This window comes from Penicillium chrysogenum (genome assembly GCF_028827035.1).
Source record: "Penicillium chrysogenum strain IBT 35668 chromosome Unknown utg000004l_segment0_segment0, whole genome shotgun sequence".
NCBI classification, from domain to species: domain Eukaryota; kingdom Fungi; phylum Ascomycota; class Eurotiomycetes; order Eurotiales; family Aspergillaceae; genus Penicillium; species Penicillium chrysogenum.
Window position 1 is genome coordinate 1814385 of NW_026622752.1, and position 25795 is coordinate 1840179.

At 50.0% G+C, this 25795-nt stretch overlaps 12 protein-coding genes across 12 annotated transcripts; 5 read left to right on the plus strand and 7 right to left on the minus strand.

Moving 5' to 3' along the window:
* Nucleotides 1-181: 181 nt before the first annotated feature.
* N7489_006614 (putative carboxylesterase) lies at nt 182-2303 on the minus strand (the record flags this gene model as incomplete). Its single annotated transcript, XM_056712364.1, has 3 exons — nt 182-1724; nt 1776-2142; nt 2198-2303. The coding sequence occupies 3 exons, from the start codon at nt 2301-2303 to the stop codon at nt 182-184; spliced, it is 2016 nt and encodes a 671-aa protein (XP_056566079.1).
* A 403-nt stretch (nt 2304-2706) lies between these two features.
* N7489_006615 (gamma-glutamylcyclotransferase family protein) lies at nt 2707-3269 on the plus strand (the record flags this gene model as incomplete). Its single annotated transcript, XM_056712365.1, has 2 exons — nt 2707-3170; nt 3242-3269. 2 exons carry the CDS (start codon nt 2707-2709, stop codon nt 3267-3269), a joined length of 492 nt encoding a protein of 163 aa, XP_056566080.1.
* Nucleotides 3270-5221: 1952 nt separating this feature from the next.
* N7489_006616 (uncharacterized protein) lies at nt 5222-6322 on the plus strand (the record flags this gene model as incomplete). The annotated part of the gene is made up of 1 exon (XM_056712366.1): nt 5222-6322. The coding sequence occupies one exon, from the start codon at nt 5222-5224 to the stop codon at nt 6320-6322; it is 1101 nt and encodes a 366-aa protein (XP_056566081.1).
* A 1279-nt stretch (nt 6323-7601) lies between these two features.
* Nucleotides 7602-8384, minus strand: N7489_006617 (uncharacterized protein; the record flags this gene model as incomplete). The annotated part of the gene is made up of 1 exon (XM_056712367.1): nt 7602-8384. The coding sequence occupies one exon, from the start codon at nt 8382-8384 to the stop codon at nt 7602-7604; it is 783 nt and encodes a 260-aa protein (XP_056566082.1).
* A 618-nt stretch (nt 8385-9002) lies between these two features.
* On the minus strand, nt 9003-10481 carry N7489_006618 (putative mitochondrial ADP,ATP carrier protein (Ant); the record flags this gene model as incomplete). The annotated part of the gene is made up of 5 exons (XM_056712368.1): nt 9003-9551; nt 9607-9852; nt 10068-10144; nt 10229-10250; nt 10428-10481. 5 exons carry the CDS (start codon nt 10479-10481, stop codon nt 9003-9005), a joined length of 948 nt encoding a protein of 315 aa, XP_056566083.1.
* Nucleotides 10482-12195: 1714 nt separating this feature from the next.
* N7489_006619 (KRI1 family protein) lies at nt 12196-14082 on the minus strand (the record flags this gene model as incomplete). The annotated part of the gene is made up of 2 exons (XM_056712369.1): nt 12196-13841; nt 13905-14082. The coding sequence occupies 2 exons, from the start codon at nt 14080-14082 to the stop codon at nt 12196-12198; spliced, it is 1824 nt and encodes a 607-aa protein (XP_056566084.1).
* Nucleotides 14083-14448: 366 nt separating this feature from the next.
* Nucleotides 14449-18956, plus strand: N7489_006620 (uncharacterized protein; the record flags this gene model as incomplete). The annotated part of the gene is made up of 6 exons (XM_056712370.1): nt 14449-14504; nt 14573-14936; nt 14996-17495; nt 17548-17634; nt 17688-17909; nt 17971-18956. The coding sequence occupies 6 exons, from the start codon at nt 14449-14451 to the stop codon at nt 18954-18956; spliced, it is 4215 nt and encodes a 1404-aa protein (XP_056566085.1).
* A 288-nt stretch (nt 18957-19244) lies between these two features.
* N7489_006621 (uncharacterized protein) lies at nt 19245-19907 on the minus strand (the record flags this gene model as incomplete). The annotated part of the gene is made up of 1 exon (XM_056712371.1): nt 19245-19907. One exon carries the CDS (start codon nt 19905-19907, stop codon nt 19245-19247), a length of 663 nt encoding a protein of 220 aa, XP_056566086.1.
* Nucleotides 19908-20389: 482 nt separating this feature from the next.
* N7489_006622 (UDP-galactose transporter HUT1) lies at nt 20390-21754 on the plus strand (the record flags this gene model as incomplete). Its single annotated transcript, XM_056712372.1, has 2 exons — nt 20390-20622; nt 20689-21754. 2 exons carry the CDS (start codon nt 20390-20392, stop codon nt 21752-21754), a joined length of 1299 nt encoding a protein of 432 aa, XP_056566087.1.
* A 185-nt stretch (nt 21755-21939) lies between these two features.
* N7489_006623 (peptidylprolyl isomerase) lies at nt 21940-22503 on the minus strand (the record flags this gene model as incomplete). Its single annotated transcript, XM_056712373.1, has 3 exons — nt 21940-22094; nt 22147-22249; nt 22372-22503. 3 exons carry the CDS (start codon nt 22501-22503, stop codon nt 21940-21942), a joined length of 390 nt encoding a protein of 129 aa, XP_056566088.1.
* Nucleotides 22504-22858: 355 nt separating this feature from the next.
* Nucleotides 22859-23810, plus strand: N7489_006624 (uncharacterized protein; the record flags this gene model as incomplete). Its single annotated transcript, XM_056712374.1, has 2 exons — nt 22859-22963; nt 23148-23810. 2 exons carry the CDS (start codon nt 22859-22861, stop codon nt 23808-23810), a joined length of 768 nt encoding a protein of 255 aa, XP_056566089.1.
* Nucleotides 23811-23861: 51 nt separating this feature from the next.
* On the minus strand, nt 23862-24917 carry N7489_006625 (putative 3-oxo-5-alpha-steroid 4-dehydrogenase; the record flags this gene model as incomplete). The annotated part of the gene is made up of 2 exons (XM_056712375.1): nt 23862-24737; nt 24819-24917. The coding sequence occupies 2 exons, from the start codon at nt 24915-24917 to the stop codon at nt 23862-23864; spliced, it is 975 nt and encodes a 324-aa protein (XP_056566090.1).
* Nucleotides 24918-25795: the final 878 nt, after the last annotated feature.

Below are 25795 nucleotides of genomic sequence, written 5' to 3' on the forward strand. Positions count from 1 at the left end.
AGCAAAAAAACGTTCATGTTGTCTCTGAAAAAGGCACATATGAGACAGATTCAAGTTTCACGTGTAGAATAGATTTAGGAATGCACGCTGTCAATACCGAATCCATCTATGATCTTGGCAATATCAAATCAACGGAGCTAATAGATACAGAGCCTTTGGTCTGTACAACCAATGACTTTGTCTAAGAGGAAAAGTAATCCAAAGGCAATTCCAGCGCACGGCATTGTTCCAACTCATCCAAATCCCTCATCCCGGACGGCCACCGAAGCAGCCGAAGCTGACTTTCCTTACCAAACGGCTCCCATGACCCAGTAGCTTCAATTTCCCGAGTCGTATTAACATATCCCCTTGCCTTCAAGAAGGCCAAGTCGGGTGTAGGCCTAGCCACCCTTGCAAAGCTCGCCCAAGAATCCAACACATACTGCCCGAAAGGTAGATCGAACTCATCCCGGAACGGCAAACCCTGACGGCGGAAACTTCCAAACACGTAGAACAGCTCGCCAGAATGACATTTAAAGTACTCCTGGCTGGGGTCACCATTGGGAAACTCGTCTGTGATAGGAGCGTTGCACACTGGGGCATTAGGTGACCAGCCAGGCATTTGGTATGAACGGTTAAACTCGTAGTAGTAGATATCAGGGAATATATGTGTCCTCGAGGCTGTATGTGCAGTTGCTTCATCGATACAGCGGAACATTCCATCCGTCGCTATACGAGAAGAGGTATTGAAGATATCGAGCGTAGCGTTGGCGGTTGACGGTACGGGGAAGAGTGGACTTGGTGCAACTGAGTCAGGCAGATCGGAGTCATTGAGGAAGGATTTCAGAGTTTGTCCCACAGCAGGATACTCAATCATGGCAGCTCCATCGTCTCTCATTGTGCCGATCATCAAAGGTACACTGGCAGTCGATGCTGGGTTTGTTAAATCCAGCTCCGAGCTTCGGAGGTAGACGCCATCAACAACCAGGTACCGCGCCGAGTCAGCGAGATTTGCAATCGTTGACGCGGGGAGTTGTCTCAAACACTCGACTGGTGAAACAGCATCTGTGCAGTTTGTCTCGTTGAGAATAGTATTCCCCACAACGTCCATCGCCTGCGCGATGGTATAGTACTTCGAGTAGGTTGTGCCGTAAGCCAAGCCACCCAGATTGCTCTGCATAATGGCACCAGTAAATTTACCTCGTGCTGCAGGAGAAGCAAGTAGTGCCCGCACTGAGCCTGCTCCAGCTGATTGGCCGAAGATGGTTACTCTGTCCGGGTCGCCGCCGAAGTCCTGAATATTCCGACGAACCCACTCCAGCGCGGTGATCTGGTCTGCTAATCCGTAGTTCCCGTTGGTTTTGCCATCATCCAGTGCGAGAAACCCCAGTGTTCCTAGACGGTAGTTTACTGTGACGACGACAACATCACCTCTCGAGGCGAGATTACCGCCATCAAACGTCGGGTCACTGCCAGTGCCACCGGTGAAAGCTCCGCCGTGAATCCAAAGCATCACAGGCTTGAGATGACTCTTTTGGACTTTGTTGCTCTTGGGAAGATATGGAGTCCAAACATTGAGGAACAAGCAGTCTTCTGAACCAGTTGTGCCTTGTGCGCAGTCCGAGCCATAGTCGAGAGCAGAAGCTTTTTTGCCAGTGCCCTTATGTACTTGGGAATAGTCCCATCGTCGGGGTTGTTTAGCGTAGCGAATTCCTAGAAAGCGGAAACTGAACCGATCCCGGAATCTATGTTCTGTTAGGATAGATTGCGATATTCTAGGGAGTACTAGTTCCTACCCAGTGAGATATTCATCGTTGGAATGGACGGTCACCTGCCACTGGGCACTTGTATCCTGAAATGTACTGTTGGATAGGGGTGCACTTTGTGTACAAACGACGGGCAGTTTTTCGTTCGCAGAGGCTTTGTTAACCCGACCATTTGTGTCGATGGTGGACAGTTTGCGACGGTCCGAGGCAGTCCAAAACCGTTGGTTGCGAGTGTATTTGCCTTGGAATACAAGGTAGTCCAAGTCATTTTGAATATCCTTGTAACTGGAACCAGCCCCCCCAGAGAGTCTCTCCAATTTTTTGGCAGCTTTCAGTGGCTTCTTGCCATGGTCTCGCATCGAGCACCAGAATTCCTGAATCTGATAAAGGACTTTGGCTTTCTGTTTCAACTGTGAGTCTTCAACTCAAGATCCCAAAGGGGATATGCATACCTAGAAGGTCATTGTGAATGAGAATGGAAATATCTGAGTTCAAAGACTTGGGGCTCACTGCATTTGCAGCGATTGCCAAACAGAGAAATGCAAGCCCGTAGACCATTACGGTCAAATATGCCAACTGGAAAAAGTCTCCAAACTAAAATATTTGATACAATGCTCTTATTTATCAGTTTATTTCCCTTTTGGCTAATTGTCTGTTTTGTCTAATTTTCTGGTTATTTAGGCACTTGAAACCCCACATCGGCAAAAATGGCCTTGATAGAATAGGTGAAGATGCTCCATTTATCCGACTATAAGAGTTTAGCCTCATCTTCTTCAAAATTAGATTGATAGGAAATAAAGCTTGTGTTTAAGATCATAACAAGACAATGGCCACGGGTGTGTACATAGTGCCATCATCTGCAATCCCCCGCACCGGGGTTTCCCCGCAAAGTCCAAGTGTGTGAACAACTTCTCACACATACAGCGCTCAACATTTTCGATTCGTCAAAGTAGCGCAGTCAATGGCCGACTCCACGCGACCAAGAGGCAGTCTGCCACCTCCTCCCCCACCTCCGCCAGAGGACCTTCGTGCAAAAATGTCACCCACAGTCCTCAAGATGCGAACCACATCTCCCAGCCACTTCTTTCAATCCCAGACCCGACCTCAAGACCAAGGCCCTGCTCCAACAGGCCCATACTTCTTCTACGGCTCCCTCCAAGACCAAAGTCTTCTCATAGATCTGTTAGACCTAAAACACTCTTTTCACCTGCGACCAGCATACATCAAGGGCTACAAATGTAAGCTTTGGGGACCCTACCCAGCCTTGGTCTCTGGCGATCCCGGGGACACTATCACAGGGGCTGTGTACGAGGTTCCGACGGTTGAAGACGCGGAGAAACTAGCCGCTTATGAAGGGCTTAGCTATACAACTGTTGCTTGCTCAATTTGGTATGTGGATGGCCAATCTCCACTACAGGCAGAGGGGTACGCGTTTCTCTTCGTGGGGAATACGCGCGATCTACGTGAGGGGTCTTTTGACCTAAAGCATTGGTTAGAGAGGAGGGCACTGGAAAGAGGGAATAGAAGAGACGTGGGGTGAGCTCAGTCCGGAATCCGACACGGGAAGTTATAGAATGTACGATGTACATTTTACAGCGTCGAGTCAAATGATAGCCCTTTTCGCTCTCCGCTTATCTTTTAGTCTGAGTCAGACCATTGACTAAAAACTGTCTGACTGTAAGCAAACAATTCGAACTTAAGAATGCAAGCACCAAAATGTAGTATCTGCAGAATTAAGTTGATTTTGAGCATCGCGGGGTAAAACAGGGTAAGCGGCACCAGGAACCGATCAAGGCCCAGATAACTCGGGGATCTACAGGACAAGTAGAATCCTTGGCTGTAGCACCATTGAGGGGTTAGAATTCTATAGAAATGGTAGAACGGGATAGAAGGTGACATGCAAGGCTAGCTCGTCACCCGCATCTACTTCCCGCACAATAGGAGGGGAATTGAAGACCGAGTGGCCGAATCGAGGAAGCCCACAATTTCTAACACACAGACCTTACTACCTTACTAACCCACAAGGTGAGTTGGAATTGTACAACTGGCTTGTATGTCGTACATGGACCTCGCACTAGATGCATTCCTCGGATGTATTCGTACGGGGCAACGGAGGCTTGGGCTGAGGCAGGTGTCAACTATGCAGGATTGCATTCCAAGGCAAATGCGGACATGTTCAAAGATCTTTTTTAAGTTCAATTATGTATGCTCATTGGGATGCATAAAAATGTAGTATACTCCGTGTATATAGTGTATATAGTAGAAGAATATGGAGTACTTAAGGTAGAGAGTGCCGATTGTCACAGGTACAAGTGACGTCAAGGGCTAGAGCCCAGATTATAGTGGGACCCGAGGAAAAGTGGATGTACCTAGTACACGCATACAATATAATACTCTTTTTTTTTTTGTAGTACCTACATAAGTACTCCGTACTTCATACAAGTTACGCAATGGAACAATTCTAGATCGGAAACAGTTATAAGAATGACATCTACACTATGAACATCCATGGATATGAAAAGAAACTCGAACTTGTTGAAATGGTCCACGTGCCCTGGACGATGGTTATCAGCCGATGATAGGAGATAATAGGGTTACGCCCTGGAGCGCTGCAAGCGTTCATTAAAAGCGCACGAGCACTGAGGATCGCCATGACTGGCCGATAACAACTTGGCATGAGGGGTTTTATTTTCTCGATTACCCAGAGATCTTTGAGGGGCGGATTTGGTTGAGATCGGCTCAAGGATATGAATATTTTAGTGTGAGATAAACATATAGTAGAGAGGGAGATGGTGTAGGATGTATATCTATGCGAGCATGTTAGCACGTTAACATGTAATTGCTCAAACAATCAAAGAGAATAATGTTAAGAATAAAAGGTAATAATGTCGTAGTTTAATAGTGAATATAATAGTATAGTAATAGTGAAGAGAGAGAGAGAGCTGGAGCCGGAAGCACCCGGTGTCGCCAATCAATCCACCCACGCGCCTTCCTTATTCCCATACTTGGGCCTTCCTGGTGAGTACAAAGGTGCAAGTCACTTCCAGGGCGTCACACTTGTCCTTTTTTCCCTTTTCATAATCTGGACATCTCAGACTCCTCAGACACTCAGACACTCAGACACTCAGACACTTGTGCTCGTGGACACTTCTTCTCTTGGACACTTCTTCTCTTGGACTCTGTTCTTATCGCCACTATCTATCTCCCCTTGCCGCGTCGCATCCCCTACGTGGATTACAAGCCCTAAACAAGTTGGCCCCGACTAAGCTACACGGCTACAGTGTCTATTTGTCACTGTGTGTGAAAGGTGAGTTGCTTTGTTTTGCCTCTTGGACTTCTTTCGTCCTGAAACTATTCTGTTGCCACCTGATCTTTCCGTGGTACTTCCTTTGTCGCGTTCCAGGTCTTCTGACTCATATACCCCGGCTTGCGCCCTCTAGGTTCTTCTCCTTTCACAAATCCATATCCTATCCACCATGGCTTTTCAGACAAACTCCAGCATTGCGATGGCTCTTGCTGGCAAGACCGCCTCTGTTGATATCCCTAAGCGCCGCTCTGGCCTGAACGGTGATCGTGCGTCTACGCGACCCGGACTGCCTGCGATGCTGCCTACGCCACCCAACTCCATTTCCCCGACCCTCCCTCCTCAGACCTTCAAGCACCGAGCGAGACTGTCACCCGGATCGCCGCTGTCAACTGTCCCCCAGTTGGACTCCGACATCGATCTCGAGGATGCGGAACACGGCAACGGTCATCACGTCTCCCTGCCTGTCGATGACCTCGACAGTACCGGCGCGATCACCCCTGCCATGCTCGCCAAGTATCATCTTCCTGAGATCTTGCTCGAGCAGGGCCCCTTGGCTATCCGCCACGTTATGGGTCATTTGACAACTTCGGTCCCTGGCTTCTCGCATATCCCACCGGCCAAAGCGCGCAGACTAGTTGTCGCGGCGTTGGAAGGTCGAGGGGCGGGTGGTGTCCAAGGCGACGTGGTGTTCGAGAAGATTGGTTGGGGCCGCTGGGACGCGCGACGTCGTGGTGAACCTGCTCGCGATCGTGATTTGAACGCCTCATCGTCGCCTCCCTCGAGTGTTGCAGGTTCATTCCAGCAGCGTGGCCTACAGATTCAAGGTCAGTCGAGCTGGCAGGGTGGCAACCGGCACCCATACCGCATGAGCTTTGCCGAATCCACGGCGTTCTCGTACACCGACGATTACGGCATGCACGGGGACCTTGACATGCTAGAACACGAGGCCGACAAAATGTCTCTCGATGGCGACGACGGCGAGTACTGCTCTTCCTCGGAGGCTCCCGACGAGATTCAAGAGAACGAGTGGGTTGAAGGGGATGACACCGATGAGGAAGACTGGGCACAGATTGGCGCCGACGCTTTGCGCGCCCGTTCAATGAACAACAACGGCAGTTTCATCAACGGCCACGTCGCTGCACGCGCAAAGCCTCAGCCTGCTGGGATTTTCCCCGCCACCTGTCCCTCTGTGGCTAAGGTTCCACCCCGCACCTTTGATACCCAGGAACGCGCCGCTGTGGAGGCGCTCCTCCGCCTGGGCTCCATGTAAAGCCCCACCCTCATCATGATCGGCGTTTATTTTATTTTTCTATTCTGCGTGATACATTTTTTTATTCACATTCAAGGCCGTCGAAGCTGGTCTGGACCGCTTTTGGCGTGCCATGGCTTTTCGGCAATTCATCCAAAACAAAATCCAAAGCCAGGAAATTTGGCTAGCTTGCAGTGCAAGCTACCTTGATTGATGGGTGTTGGGCTGGACATTTATGGTATTGGGTTTCCAAGATGGCGTTCCAAGTCTTCACGTCTCTCTTATGCCTGCTACGAAACAACTTGTCATGACGATTCAGGGTAGCAGTCCTGTCGCTGCTACCACTATGACAACTCCAAATACCCCTTCTCTTCTCCGCTCTCCTTATTTTTTGACATAGGTGAACTCCAGTACTATTGTCTGTCACCTACTCATTCTGGCGTTTATCTTTGCATCCGTCGAGTCAACTACCTCTCCTACAAGACTCCTCGTGTTTCTTTCTTCATACTTCGGGATTTTCTAATACTCTACTTTATTTCTTTCTTATGGTTCTTCGATCCGCAAATCATCCTTGGAAGATCTCAGCCATCTGGCGTGAGGTTCCGGTCGTCTTCATTGATTGCACTGGCCCCTTCCGACTGGAATGCAATCTCGGTCATCTTCACTGATCCAACTGAGAAAATTGTCTTCTTCCTCTCTCTTCCTCTCTATTTGTCCGTGTTTGTGTTTCCCTTTATGTGGTCTACGCATAGTCTGTTGTACATTGCAAGTTCATCGTCCTTGCATTGCCTTGGAGGTTTCAGCTTCAGTTTTCGAGCTGAATACTTAACAGCCGGGGATGGAATGGGAGTACATAGTCACTTAGCTAGTTTAGAAACTTAATCTGTCGCAAATCCTGCGCAGTTCAGTTGACATTCTGTTCTTTTCACTTGTAAAGGTGTCACGGTAGTTATATGGCTATAGCCATATAAAGAGTCCATAATCCTTAGGCTGGATGCTCTTACATTCGAGTCCAAATGAGAGCTTTACCAGGAAGCTTGCCGTAACCAGGGCTACTTTATTACTCCAGATCTCTCCAAAATGGAAGTACAAGTAAGGCACTGGTATGAAAGATATCGTACAAACCAAACTTCGAAGTACAAACCCAAGTCCATAAATTCGATACCCCCGTCATACCCCAGAATATCCTACCTATACACAAAATTCCCAACCCACCGCATGCAATCCTCAGCCAGAAACCCATAATAAGACAAACTCCAACCGTCCTAGTCCCCAAAAGAACCCAATTCAAACCCATCTCCTAATCATGAACATCATTAATCTTCTTCCAAACCCCCTTTTCAACCTCCGCTAACTTATTCCCAGACCACCGTAGCCACCCCTTCGCCGCACCCATAAACCCTTCCTCCTCCTCTTCAGGGAAGATACTACTCGCCCCACCACCAGACCCAGCCCCAGCCCCAGCCCCGGCACCGTAGTGCAGCGGCAGCGTCTGCGGACGATGCGATCCCGCCTGCGTCGGATACACAGACGAATAAGGCGACGTGGTCGAGTTCGGCAATGCAGTCTGCGCACCTAGGGTCTGGTTGTACGAGTAGGATTGCGTGTAGCTTTGGGTTGGTTGGGCTGGAGGCTGGGAGATGGCTTCGCCGGCTTTCGGGGGTGGTGGGAATGTAGAGGTTTGGTGTGCTGCTCCTGTGTATGCTGTTGATGGTGACGGGACGGCGCCGGGTTGGGGAGCGGGTGGGGTCTGCGTTGTGGATGTCGCTGTCGCTGTCTCGGGGGAGGAGGTTGTTGGGGGTGCTGTTGCTGTTTGGGTAGGTTGTGCTGCTGTGGCGCCTGGCTGGGGTGGTGCTGGTGCTGAGATTGGCTTGGTGGTTGTGTAGATTGTGGGGTTGGAGGGAGCTGTGCCTGCTGCTGTGGTTGTTGCGGGTGCTGCTGGGGGTTGTGACGGTGCGCTTGCTAGTGACTCGATTGCGGTGGCGGGTTCGGGCTGTGAGGTTGTTGCGTGTGTGCCTTCTCCCTCCTTGTTGGGGTTCACGGGCGCTGAATTGTAAGTTGGAATACCTGTTGGGGCAGACATTTTGGACGTTGATGCACTGATATTTTGTGGGAAGGTTAAGTGTCGAGGGGAGTGAAGAGGCTGTAGCTTCAAGGAGCTTGGACGTCATTGCTATTGCCGCTGTGGAGCCTTGCCGCTTTGGGACTCCCTTCTCTCCTTTTTTAACTCATTTTTTGGCTGTTGCCTGTGCTTCAATGCATTTTGTTTGAAATGTCAAAGGACGGCTGAAAGGTATTGGGGCTTAAATGGTTGGTCATTTGCTGGCTGTTGTTTCAGCTATGAATATAGCTGATTGCGTACAACATACATTATCCAAGGGTCTAAATATCACAATTTAACGAGGACGGGCTTTACTCGATATCTGGTATAATTATTTACTTTCTACGATATTTCAAATGTTTGCTGGGATCAAGTTGAAAAAACGAAAGAGTTTGCAGGCAGTAAAGTACATTGGGTACAAAAAGGGAAGAATTAGACCATTCTATGCTTCAAGATCCTTCGGACCCATTTCTTGACGCATCTATCTTTTGACCATCCCACATCCTCGAATTCCACGCCCAGTGGTTACACTGGGGGAGGTGTGCATCCCCTATTTCAGTATAACTACAGTGGCAAGAGACTCACGTTTCAGTGAATCGCTTAGAACTTCTTTCCGAGGAGGAGCATCTGGGCCTTGTCGTAGATGGACAGGACACCAGCACCGGCAACACCACGGAGGATGTTAGCACCGGCACCCTTGAAGAGAGACTTGACACCCTCCTTGGCGACGATCTGGCGGGCAGCATCCATGGAGCTGTTGTACTTGACGGCCTCACCAGAGGTCATCATCATGCGACGGCGAACGGTGTCAAGAGGGTAAGAGGCAACACCGGCACCGGTGGTGACGGTCCAGCCGAGCAGGAAGGAGGCGAGGAAAGAGCCCTCAAGAGGACCAACGAGGAGAACGGGCTTGATGGAGTCGTACATTCCGAAGTAGAGACCACGGTAGACAACAATTCCGAGAACGGAGGGACCGAAACCACGGTAGAGACCGGCAATACCGTCGGTGGCGAGGGTCTTGCGGTAGACGTCAACGAGACCGTTGAACTGGCGCTCACCGGTACCCTTGGAGGACTTGGCGTCGTTGGCGAGACGGGTACGGGCGTAGTCCAGGGAGTAGACGAAGAGGAGGGAAGTGGCACCGGCAGCCTGAAGGTTTTGTTAGATACGGTCCAAGCGTGAGAGAATTTTCTGATATACATACACCACCGGAGGCAAGGTTACCCATCATCCACTTGGCGTATCCATCACGGTCCTTCTTGTAGGCGAACATGGACTTGTAGGTGTCGCGGAAAGCGAAGTTCAGGGCCTGGGTGGGGAAGTAACGGATGACGTTGGCGGTGTTACCACGCCACAAGGAGACAACACCCTCAGCGGCGGCGGTACGGCGGAAGCAGTCAACAATGCCGTTGTACTTGCGGTCGAGACGACCCTGCTTGAGCATCTCATCCTATTGATCGAATTTGATTAGATTCTGAAGGCTTGGTGGAGATACCGAGCTGCCGAGTGTCACGGGCCAAGGGAGAAAATTTTTTCACAAGCTGTGATCGATGCGAAAACACAGCTAGCGTCCAATATTGAACGTCACTGAATCGCGAATCACAACGATGCATTGTCTCCTCCCTGTGGTCCACTCCAATGGCTGCTTGACGGGTGATAACCAACCTGGTTCTGGATCAGGAGCTTGATACGCTCAATGGGGGCAGCAGCGGTCTTGGAGACAGCGGCGGAAACACCACCCACTAATACACAGTCAGTATTGATATTCGAGACGTCATTGAAAGTAGCAATCGCTGATAATTGCAAGCATCAAGAATGACACGTACTCAGGAAGTCGACAACGAAGCCCTGTGGAAAGTTCGTTAGCATTATTGCTCGATTCAATTCACATTGAGATAGCGATGGCCGGTCCTCGAAATCGCGCTTCGAAACAATATCGATGATAATTCGATGAAGATCTCATCGCTTTGGATCTTTAACGCGACATCGAGGCCAGCTCTCACAGGCTCATATGGAGATACTCACGGGCATGCCGAGGACCGACTTCTCGGCCTGGTTAACATCACCACCGGAACCCATTTTGAAGATAGTGCAAAAGAAACGGGATGCAAAAAAAAAAAAGAGAGGAGATGGAAAGAGTGTCAAGAAGAAAGAGACACCAGGGATAATGAGGAAGAAAAAGGAAGAGAGAAGGCGGGAAGGGGGGCCAGAAAAAAAATACTCGACCGCCGGGCGCTAAAACCCAATCAGGAAGCCCAGGGGGTTAAATTACTGTATATTACGGTTATTGGGCCGTATTGTTTTGCCTCCTGCCGATATCTCCCGATCCACTGAAAATTCTGCAATCTGGCCTGGTCTGGATATTTCGGGTCTGCTATGGGTGTATGGGGGTCTTTTTGGTCTTTGAAATGCGCCTGTCTCTGTCCATAATACAGCAGGCTATCGATTCATTCTGTTCTCTGTGGGAACCATTCAACATCCTATTCTTTTCACTGTGATAATCGACATCCTGTAGTCCCGTGCAACGGCCCAAGCGCCGGTCCATAGTACCGTAGGGGTACGGTGTATATTTCCCTGTCCAATGCCGAGCCTCCACTCCCCGGGGCAACCTCCTTTTCGCTGGCCGGGTATCCGATGGCGAACCGGGCATAAAAATTATATCTCGGACTTGCCACCGATGTGGCTATTCCTTTCTACGTTGTATGTCTTCTTGGGCTCTTGGGTGATTTCGATTGTGTACCTCTTGATTAGTTGACCATTTAGACTTCAATGTTAAGCCCAAAGGACCCGAATGTTACTAGTATTAGTATGGGTAGTAGCCTTTGTTCGTCCTCGGGCGAGTGGATTCTCCCCAGGTCTCCTCGACGCCCACTAATCCATCTTATTCCTTATTTTGAATCCTTCCTCGTGAGATGATCTAGAGCATTGGGGCATAAATAACTCAATTGAGCAATGTGATCCCTCGCAGGCCTTGCGATAATACTACGCGGCACTGCGATATGTGAGGGATACCTGGACTTTGATATGAGACATTTTTTTCCTTGCTATTATTCTCGTGTCACAGGTACGACCTTTAAGGTGACAGATCGCCGTATTAAGGAAGTACCTGGGTACTTCACATGTTAAACAATGTCAGGTACCCAATAGCACAGCACTGGCTCCACTTTGCTTGGTTCTGAAGGAAATTGTCTGTACGGAGTGCTCCGTACGTTCAAGCCATTTCAACCTATGTTGTAGGTTATAATCAATGGCAGTATTAGGAGCTTCCTACAGCTAGCTTAGAATCAAAAATTTCCCGAGGTTCGCCCCAGCAACCGCTAGCGCCTGAGTGGGTCCGCATCGCATGGGAGCTTTCTGCTTTGGGAGCTACAGAGTTCTACAGGTATGTATATAGGCCTGAAAGCAAACAGATTGCCAGAAGGCCGTTCTCGATAGGATTTTTAGGGTTTGTAGTAGCCGTAATATCACGGGATAATAACTAGGCTGCAAATTAAATATGCAATTGGTGTTTTATGTTACGTCGCAACCCTCTTGAGAGGCTCCAAATATATATTCCCAATGTGCAATGACCCAGCATTTCCTCGATTTGTCCATTGTTCTTTTTCTTTTTCTTTTCCAAGCTGCACTTTGTTCATTTCAATATGGCTATTTACAGCTAAGACATATATCACAAGGAACCGATCTTATGTGCCAGTGTAGGCATTTCAATTTAGAAGGGAAAAAGCTTTTGGTTCGTTTCATAAATTGATCCGAAAAAGCTATGGACAATGGTAGATCGACAGACGCAACTCGTCTAATGCTTCTTCGACCTCTTTCTCTTCTTACGTGTGCCATCCCCTTCTCTGATATCAACCTTATCCTCATCATCAGCCTCCTTGGGCTGGCTAGGTCGGGCATCGCCACCGAACTTGAATACTGGCCCATTCTCATCACCGAAGGTGTCCTTGCGCCACTCGCGAAGCCGGGCCTTCTTGCCCAGCTTTCTCTGATCGCGCCGCTTCTGTTCTTCTTCGCGGAAGGTGGCCAGCTTCTTCAGACCAGCGAACTTGTTGAGCTGTGTGTCGTCCGCCATGAGGATATCCCGTGCTGTCAAGCCAAAGCTCTGCGGTGAGGTTTCGCGGTAGCGGAACTTTGTGGCGTTCTTCTTTGTAGCTCCGGGAAGCAAGGTGATGTCGAGATCCAGGTTGCGCTCAACTGCGTCTTCAATACGAAGACGGTCTTTGCGCGCCTCACGTTTCTGGATCCGCTTCTCTTCAGCCTTGCTCTTCTTCTTAGACCCGGAAGCTTCGTCGTCATCTTCATCTTCGGCTTCTGATAGTTCGAGGGTGGGCTGCTCTTCTTCATCCTCGTAGTCTGGGATCAAGTCCTTGATATCGATATCGTCATCCCATGTAGGCTTCTTAGGAAGCTTCTTCTTCTTGCCGCCCTCATTTTCGCTGTCTCCGCCTTCCTCCCCGGCGTAATACTCCTCGCCAAACCGTTTTTGCATCTCCGCTTCCCAGTTGGAGTCGTCCCAGGAAGCGTCCAGGAAACGTGACCAATCCTCGTCCGTGAACTCTGAGGCACGAAGCCCCGCAACCTCTTTGATTTGCTCCACCTTTTTCTGGAGTTCCTCAGTCTTCAGTTTGCGGAGACGATTCTTCTCAGTTTCGCGCTGCTTCTTCTCCTCCTCCTTAAGTGCGCGCTCGGCGTCGCGAAGCTTCTTACGGGCACTCTTTTCTTCGCGGCGGACGGATTGCTTGTTGGTGAGATCACGAGAGTGTGTAACAATCACCTCGTTCATCTTGTTGGGGTCCTCGAAGCGGAAGTTGTATGCTTCTTCAATAGCTTCCGCCCGCTCGACATCGTCATCCTCGTCCGAATCAAATGGATGCAGCTCTTGCTTGTCGGTGGGAATCCAGGCTCGTGCTGACAAGAAGTTGGACAGGAAAGTCTCGGGGTCTTTGTCCGCATTCTCGATATCGAGTTTGATTTCAGATTTGGGCAAGGAAACGTCCTGGCCGGGCTTGCGGACCATAAAATCATCGCCATCTTCCATCTCTTCGTCGGACTTGTCTGCCGCTCCGTGCATCTCCTTGACAATAGCATTCTTCAAGTCGGCCTGCTCTTGGGCATAGGTCTTTGGGGTATTTTCCTCTTCAGCTGGGTTGACGCCACTCAGAAGATTTTCTGTATGGTATTGTCGCAGTGTCATGGACTTTTCCTTGGGGCCTTTTCCGGCAGCGGCTTCCTCTGGGTTGAACTCGGTGTAAAAGCTAGAATCTTTGTCGTAAACGCGAGGATCCTTGGAACGAATAGCATTCAACGTCGCCGAGATCTCAGCATCCAGAGCTAATGTAGCGAGTTCTGCATCGTCATCCTCTTCTTCGGAGTCGGAATCCTCAGAGTCTTCGCCGGGGCGGTTTCCAAGGCTGGAGACCTTGCCATACTTTGCTTCCACTGTGAATCAAGCCAATGTTAGCATGCAACCAAAGCGGAAAAATGTCGAGTGAATGCACCTACGTCTTGCAACTTCTTCCCTCTTCTTGTTGTGTTCAAATCGACGAGCGTAGTCTTCATTGACCTTGAACCCGGTATCAGACGACTGCTTGCCGAGAAGAACTCCACCAGCATCATCCCCAGAGTCGCTGTCGCTATCATCATCCAAGAGCTTTCGCATTTTCTTAGAAGGAGGCTCCATTTTGTGTGATCAAGTATACGATTGAAGGCCGACCCGGTGAAATCTCCAATTGGCAGAAAGAAAAAAAACCTCACACCGCCCTATCCAGAAAAGCCGCCCGCTTCCTAGTGCCTTGAAGATCAGGCGCCAAGGCAGAAACGCCATCCCTGACGTAGCCAATTAGATCAGCCGGAGGCTCACCTGAGCAGGTCTGAGGAGGTCTCAGACAAAGTCGAGATCGCCACAAGCCGGAAAATCATACACGTGGGCTCCTTCTAGGGCGTGAAATTGAATTGATCATCGAGTGGCAGGAACGAGAGGAGGCCTATTCACACCTCTCACGTCTCGGTTGTTCGCGTCAAGTGTATGGCTGGAGACATGCACTAGATGTCGACGCAAGCACAAACTCCGTTACCCCAAGTCGGGAAGCTTGTGAGCGTTGTGTGAGTATCTGATATGTCAGATGTTGGAATTCTCTTTCTTGCATACTAATGGCTATGTCTATTTCTAGCCCGGTCGGTCTCAAAGAAGCTGCCCTCGACTCGCCTACCTTTCGTGCCACCACCCTCCATTTCTCCGATCAGGTTGATTTTATAGAGAAATGGCTTGACGGATATGCCAAAGCTGCAACAAAGCTCTCGTACGAGCTGACCGCTCTGGAGAGTGTAGTGAGCAACTTTCTTTCCTACTCGACACATCCCCTCGTTGTCTCGGAAGCGGTCGTTGATCATGATTACACACTTCTGGCTATGAGGAGGTGCGGTGAAGGATCTAAAGATCTGTGGAGTGGGCTCATAGCGACAACCAGGAAGTTGGAGTCGTTGATTTCCGAACCCATTCGAGATTTCATTCAAGAGGATCTGCGGCATTTTAAGGTATTGAAGCGCCCCTGAACCAGTTTGTTCTTTTGCAGGATTATCTGATAAGGCCATAGGAAATTCGTCGCAACCTCGAACAATCCCAGAAATCGTACGATTACCTCCAAGCTCGATATGCCTCTCAGTCGAAGTCCAAGGAGGCCTCGGCCCTGAGAGAAGAGGCGTTCCAGCTGCATGAAGCCCACAAGGCCTACCTGAAAGCGGCAATGGACTATTCTGTACAGGGCCCTCAGGTACGAAATGCGCTTGATCGACTTCTGGTTAAGGTTTCCTGCGATCAATGGCGGGAATTCCGGGGATTCCACAACCACAACGGTGGGACCTTTTCGAAATGGTCCCGTGAGATGGATCGTATTAAGGGCTGGCTTCACGAGATGGAAGGGAGTGAGAAATCATCCAAACGAGAGCTGCTATCCACCCGGAAGCACATTGAGGAAGCCGCGGAGTTAGCGGCTCGACCGTCTCGAGAACTGGAGGACTATAACATCTCGACCGTTCCATACCTTGGCTCTCGTCCAATTTCAACACTTAATGTGAGCAAAGAGACGCGACCAGAGAAGCAAGGGTGGCTGTATTTGCGCACATTGTCAGGAAAGCCCACTCGCACTATTTGGGTCAAGCGGTGGGCTTTTCTCAAGCACGGCATATTTGGGTGTCTTGTACAGGGCTCTCGTACTGGCGGCGTTGAAGAGAGTGAACGAATCGGTGTGCTGCTTTGTAGTATTCGTCCTGCATTCCAGGAGGAACGCCGGTTTTGCTTCCAAGTGAAGACCAAGAACAACACCATTCTGCTGCAGGCGGACAACCAAAAGGAGCTGATGGAATGGATTGGCGCCTTCGAGGCGGCCAAACAGAAAGCACTGGAAAACCCCGCAAGCACTGATCTTTCGGTTTCTGGAAAAGTCACTGTCCAAGACCCTGCATTTTCAATTTCTCAACCTCCGGCTACAGAGTTCGCTGCAGACCCTGCAGACTCCCTTACACCCCATGCGAACGATGAGCCTGGAGCAGGAGATCGCAGTGTGACGCTTCCTGTTCCAGACCGTGACGGACATATCATGAGAAATAGTACCGATATTGGAAGCAGCAGAAGACCCACAGGCTTGGATAACGAGAGCTCCGCAAGAGAACATGCAAGAGAGCATACCTCTAGACTCATCCAAAAGTTGGATCTTCACCGCAAATCGAACAACGCGGCTCCGATATCTCCTGCCATACCCGGCCCCGCAGGCGGAATAGCCAGTCTCATCTCTGCCAGCCATAATATTCTCCCTTACAGCAATACCGGTCCACTCAACGTGAGTGCTGACGACAAACGAGGTCGGAGTTTAAGCAACGTGGATGAGTCTGGCTCAAGTCTTGCACCTGCCACGCTCGCCAATCCGCCGGCACCCACAAGCATGAGTAAGGCTGCAGTGGTTGTGAGCAATGAAAGAGGTATTGGATTAGGTGTCTCTGATAGCACGGGTGGCATGCCCAGTGGTATGATGGCGAACCTGTGGGGCACCTCTAACTGGGGTTTCATGAACAAGCTTCAACGGGAACAGCGCCAAATCGATGGAGTATCTGACGACACCCCAGAAGGCCGGCCGTCTTCAACCTTGAGTGATGGTTCAACACACGCGATTGCTGCACAGCCCGATGCAGCGGGTTCTTCAGCGGCACCCCGACAGCAATCAGGTCCACGTCACAGGCAGACAGTAAGCCTTGATGGAGATGATGTTAAGCTCACGCAAGTTGCACTGGGTGTTGGACATGAATATCCCAGCTACTATCCTCAACAATTGAAGATTCAAGATGCTCAGTTCAGATTGCTCTTCCCAGATGTCAAAAGAGCGGAAGCATTGGTCTTGGTATTTAGAGCCACCTGGAGCCCTAACGACCAGCAAGAGTTCCCGGGACGAGCTTATGTCACAACAAGGAACATCTACTTTTACAGTCACCATTTCGGATTGGTCCTGACTACCGGTGTTTCTCTGGAGAGCATTAAGGAGGTAACTGCAGCTCCTGGACGAGACTGTGACTTCCTTTTCCTTCATACTATTCCACCCCTCGGCAGTGATATTCCTGGCCGGGTTACGATTAAAACTTTCCTTGAACCTCTCCGACTCCTTCAAAAACGGCTCAACTTCTTGATCCAAGGTTCCATTGCGGTCGAGCAGTTGACTTTGGAATCTTTGATCAAAGCGCTGATCAAGATGGACACTGGGTCTCCCGCCCGAACTTCCAGTGCAGATAGCTGGGAAGATCTATCGTCCGGACTTGCAGACATCAAACACGACGGGGGCAAGGCTACAGACCTGGGTCATGCAAAGGACATTCGACTCCCTATTTACATCGACAAAGATCTTGAGATGGATGGAGGAAGAACTGGCCGTGGTCGGGATATTGCCAGATTCCGACTCCCAACCCAACCCGTGGAGTATGTTCCACAAGGTGATCTTGTTTTAGTGACCGAAAAGATTCTCGATATAAGCCCTAAAGCCTTGTTCCACATATTATTTGGCGACAAAAGCGCCGTGTGGCAGCTTCTTTTACATGAGAGGCAAGCTCGAGGTTCGTCAACTATAAACCCCCAATCCCTTATACATGGCTGACATTCCAAAAGAAATCAAACAAGGCCCATGGGCTAGTACAGAACAGCGGCATCTGAAGCGTGACTTCCACTACAATATCGCCACGACGGATATCCTTGGTAGGTTTGATTATCTATGACCTTGAGATCTAGCCATGACTGATTTTGTATAGGTCGTATTCACGAAAATGCGATCTCGGATTATCAGATCATCGATGTTCTCAACGATCATCTGTGCTACGTGATCACAGATAAGAAGACCCCATGGCATCTCCCTTTCCGACGTTCGTTCCGGTTGGTTAGCAAGGTTGTCATTACATTCCAGGCCAAGTCGAAGAGCAAGCTTGCCATTTATACGAAAGTCGAGTGGCTATGGTCTCCCTACGGCCTCAAAAGTAAGTTCTCCCCTCCCACCCCTCCCAGTTTGAGTCAAATACAATAATCTAACATACTCAGACGTGATCGATAAAAAAGCAAGTGATGATCTAGAACAAGACTCCTTAGATCTTGTAGACCTAGTCAGTGACCAAGTACGCCGATTGGGTGCACACAGTCGCACCAAAAAGGCCATCACAATCTTCGGCCACGTCGGACGCCAAAGTCACGTCTCCCAATTTAGTGGTGCTGGTTCCAACCTGAAGCTGGAGCCCCGCAAGCCGCGAACTCAGCGTGCCATGCACGAGCTTCTTCTCGAGACCTTATTGTCATTCCTCGAAACGAGTGTCTCCTTCTTCATGATGTGGGCCTTTGGCATAGTTCGCTGGTCTTGGAAGACCGTGAGTGCACACAAGATCATCCTGACCATGTTGGGCATAAGTGCAATTCTGAACGGATACTATTCTTCGCGGGATAGTTGGGACTGGTGGCACGAGAGACATGCAGGAAATTTCATGGCACGACTGGGCGTACAGCCGAATCTCGTTATGAGCAAATCCATCTACATGCGGGATATTGATGACGCGGTTGCAAATTCCACAATTTGGCCCGGTACCGGCAATGCCAGTGATTGCTTTGCCACCTTCCACGAGCAGACCATGCGGTATTCGGAAATGCCTCTGTCGCTCAGTCCATCAGGACCCCGGGATGCATTGACCAAGAGCGCCACCAAACGCTTCCAGCAAACCCGTGAGCGTCTTGGCATGTATCGACACAACCTTCTCGTCGCATTGCGTGTTGTGAACAGCATCGAGAAAGAGGTTATACAGACCGAGTGGGAGCGTTGGCTCCGCGAGGAGGTCCGGCGCTGTCGCCAGGTCGAGGTTCTCCTTGGCGGAGAGGCCACTCAGGGCGACGACTCGCAGCCGGGCCAAACGGCCAAAGCTGAGCGAGTCTTCGCCGAGCATGCAGACAACGTCAAGCAGTGGTATGAGGGGTACTGCTCGAGTTGTCGAATGGAGCAAGAACAGGTCATATTCAATGATCGTGGTGACCTAGTTCCTTGATTTTCTTCCTGCGGCAGTTTCTAGCCGTCTCTGAGCATATTGTCAAGCCTTTTGTACAGCCATCTAGCTTTTCTTGCTTCTTGCTTATCACTATACCCTGTGGCTAGCTGATCATGTATATCATGCAAGTTGTTGATTTGAATATACTCTACTCTTGATACCACATGGACAATGTCATTTCACTGCTCTTTTGAATGAGTATTCGTCACATCATGTCGTTAACCCACGAGGGGCAAAAATGTAATAGGTAGTATTATGTACATATGGGAATCACCGAGCTCCGCGCACTCAGTTCTGCCTCGGCTTCACGTCGCCTTCATGCACAACATAATACGCCACTGTCCCGTCCCCACCCATTCCCTTATCCACCATAGCAAGCAAACATCTTTGTGTGCCCCATTCTTTGGTCACACGAGTCTTCTCCTTCTTATCATAGTACTGAGCTAGTTTCTCTGCCTTTTCGGGATCCAGACTCTCCGCCCCCGGCTGCATGCTTGTACCATCGACAGATCGATCATGCTCTTCGGCCTTTTGCTTAAACTCAGGAAGCCGGTCAAAAACAGCAGCCATATGGCGCAAGCTCCATGGCTGACCCTGTGTAGTTGGCACCACGAACATGCGCTCCGGCTTGAGGTCATCTTCGCGAATCCCGTTTTCTAGCATATACAGCTGCTCGTCTGGATGTGTGTACACGCGGTGTGGGGGGTAGCCGGAGAGTAGAGGAATTGGTTCTCGTGGTGGTTGGCGGGGATTTTTGCTTAATGTGTTTGAGTTGTCTGCTTGTCCAGGAATGATGTCTCCTATTATAGAGGTCCAGAGGTGTTGGTGTTCGAGGTTGTGCTGTACTTGGGCGGATGTCGCGAGGTGGGGGGAATCATAGCCTTTTTCGGCGATGTGCTCGGTGATGGCCGATGCATTGGGCCGTTTGGTGGCTTCCTGTGTGTTCGCCATCATGGATATCTTGGTATCCTTTTTCGTAAGACTGAAGCAGGAGCTCCGATCGAGAAACCACAAATCTCGGGATTTTTTGAGCTTCACCGCCCGTACAGATCTGATTTTATTAGCACCGCCTTCCTCAATTGGATTGTATAGCTGGGATAAGAAGCTTGGAAGTTCCTGGCTTAAAAGGGAGTTTATGAATGATAATTTGAGGAGTGTCGCTTCAATTTTCCCTTCGGCTTTTCGTCTTGAGCTCAAGTAAAAAAAATGAACAAAAAAGTATGTGGGGGGTAGTGAGCATAGACAAGGAAGTAAGAACACATGGCATCTTGTTATTCTTTTGTTTCAGGTACAGAAACCCTCCAGGACCCTCATGACAACCTAAGACAACACATATCCTCGGCGTAGGGTCATTTTCCACTCGAATAATTTGTACTGCCTCTCTGTTCGAGTTACTTGCATTTCCAACTTGCATACCGCCCCAATTTGTCGCAATGGGACGACAAAAGCAAGCAGTTCCGCTCCAGAGAGCTCCCTCTCAATTAATGCACCTCTCAGAAGAGTCCGACATGCCACAGAATACTGCAAGTGGCAACACAGACACACCTTCCACCGCCAATGGAAATGGAAATGTGTCCGGAAAAGCATCTGCCGCCCTGGAGACAGTCGCCGAGAGCCCTGGGCTGACGCAACTTGTGATATGCGTTCTCGGTATATATGCGGCATTGTAAGTGCCTCGACCGCATTTCGCCTGATTCCTTAGACAGGCAAAATAGACTAATGGGACAAAAAGCCTCTCGTGGGGTGTGCTACAGGAGGCGATCACGACGACCAGCTATCCCGTTCGCCCTGCAACCGTCGCAGAGCCAAACCCTCCAACGGAGCGATTCACTTACTCGCTGGTGTTGAACACGGTCCAATCTTCTTTCGCAGCCATTACCGGCTTTACATACCTCCTATTCTCAACCCCGAGTGGCCAAAAGATTCCATCTGTCTTCCCCACACGCCGGATCATCTTCCCCCTGCTTCTAGTCGCAATCTCCTCGTCACTTGCGTCACCCTTCGGCTACGCCAGTCTCGAACACATCGACTACCTGACCTTCATCCTCGCCAAGTCATGCAAGCTCCTCCCGGTCATGGTCCTGCACCTGACCATCTTCCGCAAGAGATACCCACTGTACAAGTACGGTGTTGTCCTGATGGTCACTCTCGGTGTTGCAACTTTCAGTCTGCACCACCCAGGAACTAGTAAGAAAGTTGCTGCCAAGGGCCAGTCTGGATCCTCTGGATGGGGCATCTTCTTGTTGTCCATCAACCTCCTCTTGGATGGCCTGACCAACACCACGCAGGACCACGTCTTCTCCTCGCCCAAGCTGTACACACGATTCACCGGACCCCAGATGATGGTCGCTCAGAATGTTCTTTCGACCGTTTTGACTTCTGCGTACCTCCTGATCATGCCACATCTCTCACAAAGCGGGATTTTGCATAACCTCCTGCCCCTCCCCATTCCCCCGTCCACTGAGACTGAGCTATTTGGTGCCTTCTCTTTCCTCTCCCGCCACCCAGAGGCATTGAAGCATGTTCTTGGGTTCGCGGCGTGTGGGGCTATTGGTCAGCTCTTCATCTTCCACACTCTGTCTCGCTTTTCTTCACTGCTGCTTGTCACCGTCACCGTTACACGCAAGATGTTGACTATGCTGCTCAGCGTTTTCTGGTTCGGACATTCTCTGTCCGGTGGCCAGTGGCTGGGGATCAGTCTGGTCTTCGGCGGCATTGGTGCCGAAGCAGTGGTACAAAGATCAGAGAAGAAGGCGAAAGAGCGGTCGAAGATTGAGGCTGCGAAGAAGGAGTTGTGAGATGTTTTGCTAAGCCCGTTAGATAGACTTTCGTCAGAAGAGCATTTATATTCCCAAAATATAAAGCACAAACCACGAGTTACAGCCTCTTGGAGGCTTCTTATTTTATATATTTTCTCGGGTCTTTTGTGGGTATATTCTTGAAGCTATTTGTCTTTTAGAGGGCGTAAGTAATGGGAAGAAGCTCACTTCCGCCCCTCAACCATGATGATATGATATCCAAAGGCAGTCTTGACCTCAGCATACTTGGGGTTTCCCGTCGTGCTAGTTTCAAGCTCAAAAGCAACATTCTCAAATGCAGGATCCAGCCCGCCCTTAGTCTTCCATCCGAGCGACCCTCCTGCAGAAAAGAAATTAGCCCTGTTTCATTTTGTCCCTCTGAGAGTACCTACCCTGTCTAGCCTTGTCCTCCGAGAATTCACGAGCGACTTCATCAAACTTGGTGCCATTGCGAAGCTTCTCCAGGGCTTCTTCTTTCTTGGCGTGTTTTTCGCACTAGATATCATTAGAATGAGCGATCTAACGACCCTCCCCTATCCACAGGATCTGGCGGTATATAGGCCAGCTCCAGAACTATAGGTGGAGGATCTGAATCTGAAGGAGAAGAAAAAACTTACAAGAATGTGTCGCACGTTGATCGACTGTGCGCCTTTCACAGCTCCTCCCTTTCCACCTTTTCCCTTAGCGTCATCCGCGGAGGCATCCTTGCCCTTGCCCTTGGCAGCTTTGGCGTTGTTCTTGGGGGCCATTGTGGACGAGATGGTTCCAGAATATGTTGTTATCGCTGCCTCGTCCGTTGGTTGTTCGGTTTGAGCTGATGTGGGGTTATATCGCTGCCTGAGGTTGTAAGGCAGAGAGGGTGCGTGACGTGGATGCGGGTTTATTGTTCCAAGGTTGTCTTTCTACAAAGTTATGCATATAGAATTATCCCGGCTAAAGGCTGAGATATCTTGGTCTTTCACAGAACCATCCATATTTTCTTTCCCTTCGTCCTCACTGCGACCCATTCATCCACAACCATTGCTGAGACGAAAGACCACTAAAGTCAGCATACGGGGGGACTAGAAACCAGGTATCAAGTACTGGTCCCGGCTTGAAAAACAAATGGGATTCGATCTTGAAGCTGCACGCATCACCGCATTGCCTGAGGATGCATTCTATATATCAGACTTCATTACAGAGGACGAGGAGGATTGGCTACTTCAAAAGGTAAGCGCCAGTGATTGTCTTACGAGCATGTGTTCTATGTCTTGAACGATTGATGTTAAATACGAGCAGCTGCTCGAATATATGTGCTTGCCATTATATCATTTCTCTTCAACCACCAATGCATACATAAACGCTGCATACCATTTATTCATGTTCAGACCTCGCTCACTGCGACAATCCACAGGTAAAATCAGCGCCGCTGCCGCGCTGGACCCAGCTCTCGCACCGCAGACTTCAAACATGGCCATCAGCCCTCACCAAGAGTAATTCTCTTCTTGAATCCCCCCTACCAGCTTGGCTTAGATCACCAATCATCGAGCCGCGGTTTGAGGCCCTGCGTATCTTCAACAATGCCCCCCACAAGGGGCCCAACCATGTTTTAGTAAACGAGTACCAGCCCGGACAAGGGATCATGCCGCATGAAGATGGAGCAGCATACTATCCCCTCGTTGCAACAGTGAGCCTAGGGGCACCGATTGTGCTCGACTTGTACCACAAACCCACCCAAGGCGACAGGGAAGAAAACGGTGCGCCAGCCGAGGCCGGAAGAGATGTTGCCGGGATACCCGACCCAAATCGAAGACCTCAATACAGGATATTGCAGGAGAGACGGAGCCTGCTGATCACGAGGGGCAAGTTGTACACGGATCTTTTGCATGGCATCGAGGAAACGACGAGGGATGAGGATTTGGGGCCCTACTCTATCTGCAACTGGGAGCTCTTGCGGGAAAGGGAGCCATACCAGAGCGGGTGGTACGAGCGGCAGACGAGGACTAGCCTTACGTACAGGGACGTGCTTCATGTTGTGAAGATGGGAAATACCTTGAAGTTTTTAGGTGGGAGGTAACGAGTACCTCATTCCTGAATTCCGGTTCTTTTATTTTTTTTTAGCACTACATTAGTAGACATAAGGGATCATAAACCACCAGTCCTGCACTGAGTCTTTACCAAACTTCTGCGCATACCACTGCTTGGTATTGCGAGCTGTCAGACCAAGGTTGACCGCAACGAAGGCCAGACAAGACAGCATAGTTTTATTGACCAATTCACCTCGCGGTGCAGCCAACAGCGCCAGCGACAAGTAGACAACACATTCAGCGCCGTAGTGGGGACAGACAATACCGCGGAACATGGGATGCTCTGGGAGGGTGTATTTTTTCAACGAGTACAGGTAGTGATGGGAGTCGTGCTGCAGACCAGACGCCACCAGGAAGAGCGGGACGAGGAAGAAAGTGCGCAAACTTGGGGCGTTGGTCATCTGCAGATGGGCAATGCTCAGATTTTCGGTCAACAGAGTGCCGGAACCCTCGATCCAGATTGCAACTCCTGCCGCCAGATAGAAAGCCAAGCCCAACAGCCAATGCATAAACCACATCTGTGACGACGAAGGCTTTGAAAAGACAAAGCACTCCCATAGACGCCGGGATCCCTGTACAGCCAACAGCACACAGCAGATCACCAACTGAGTCAGGGACATGGAGTGCCGTTGATGGTCCTCGCTAACGCGGGATGCGATGGCTTGGAACACCACACCCCGCGATAGCAATTGCGCAACCCAGAAGACCGACGACAGGACAGATGCAACGTAGAAGTGCGTGAAATAGCTATGTGGCACCTGCCAAGTAGCGAGATAGTCAAGGAAGCCCTTGTTTTCCGTGGAGGGGTCCTGGGCGCGAGGTGGTGCAGAGCCGGTGGAGATCGAGCCTGAGGTCGCGCGTGGGCCATAGGTGAGGAAGCGGGATCGCAGTGAGGTTGGGATGCTGATCGAGATGGTCTGCATACGAGGGGTCGGCGTTAGTTGGGTTCATCTGCAGGTGGTGTTCACTATCACCACTATCACAGGGCGTATCCGTACCGTGGCGGCGGCCAGCAGGAAGAACGCGCGTAGAGCATCCACGGCATCCATGCCGGTGGCTTCCAGGGTGCTATCGACCCATTCAGAGATTAGAGACATGGCTCTTGGATGAGCCTTTTTCCTCCTCCTTCTCGTATTTTTCTTTTCCCGTTTCTGTTTCGTATTTGTTTCTAATTTAGTGTCATTGTGACGATATCAGTGAGGTGTTTTAGGGAGGTGGTTATTGTGGAGAAATCCAGCCCCCCCGATCCTTCAGGTCTTGCCAACGGGGGCGTTTGGAGTTAGTTCGGCCTCTAGTTTGCGAGTTGGGACCAATTAGGGTAGATTTCAGATAGAGGTCCTTTATATGTTGTATGATTTATGTTTTAAATTGATTTAATAGAAGTTTATAATGAGGATATTAACAAAAATAGCGTCCATCCAAGGATAGGCCGAGATAAATGGGCTGATATGCTGAGTGGAGACTTTTTGGAGGCAAATCCACTTGACCGCATTTGGTCTAGCCTGGCTGGGATGTTTGCTGCATTTGCAACTTCCGAATTAGGGTTAGTGGTCAGAGGTCTGTGCCCCCCTTTTTTCACGGTCTCACGGTATCAATCGTATCGAGCTCCCCGTATGGAGTATTCACCCTCGGAACAGGAAGAACATTGAACATTCAAGTAAAAAAAAAAAAAAAAAAAAAAGAAGTAAAATATCAGGGGTACTAACGTCGACCCCCCTCCCAAGATACAAGCATGTTTCCAGTAGTCAAAAACCCCACCTGCAGCTCGATGATTCTACTGTGGCCAAACCTGACCCAGTGAGGAGCCCTACGCCCAATGAATCCAGTCCCATTCCTTTCCCTTCCCGCTTTTCCTCTTCCCTTCTCTTTCTTCCCCCATTCAACCCCCCAAGTGAAAAAAAACAACCCTCGATTTCACCCTCGATCTATATCCCTATACCAGTAAATCCAATATCCGGACTTCCTCGACCATCCC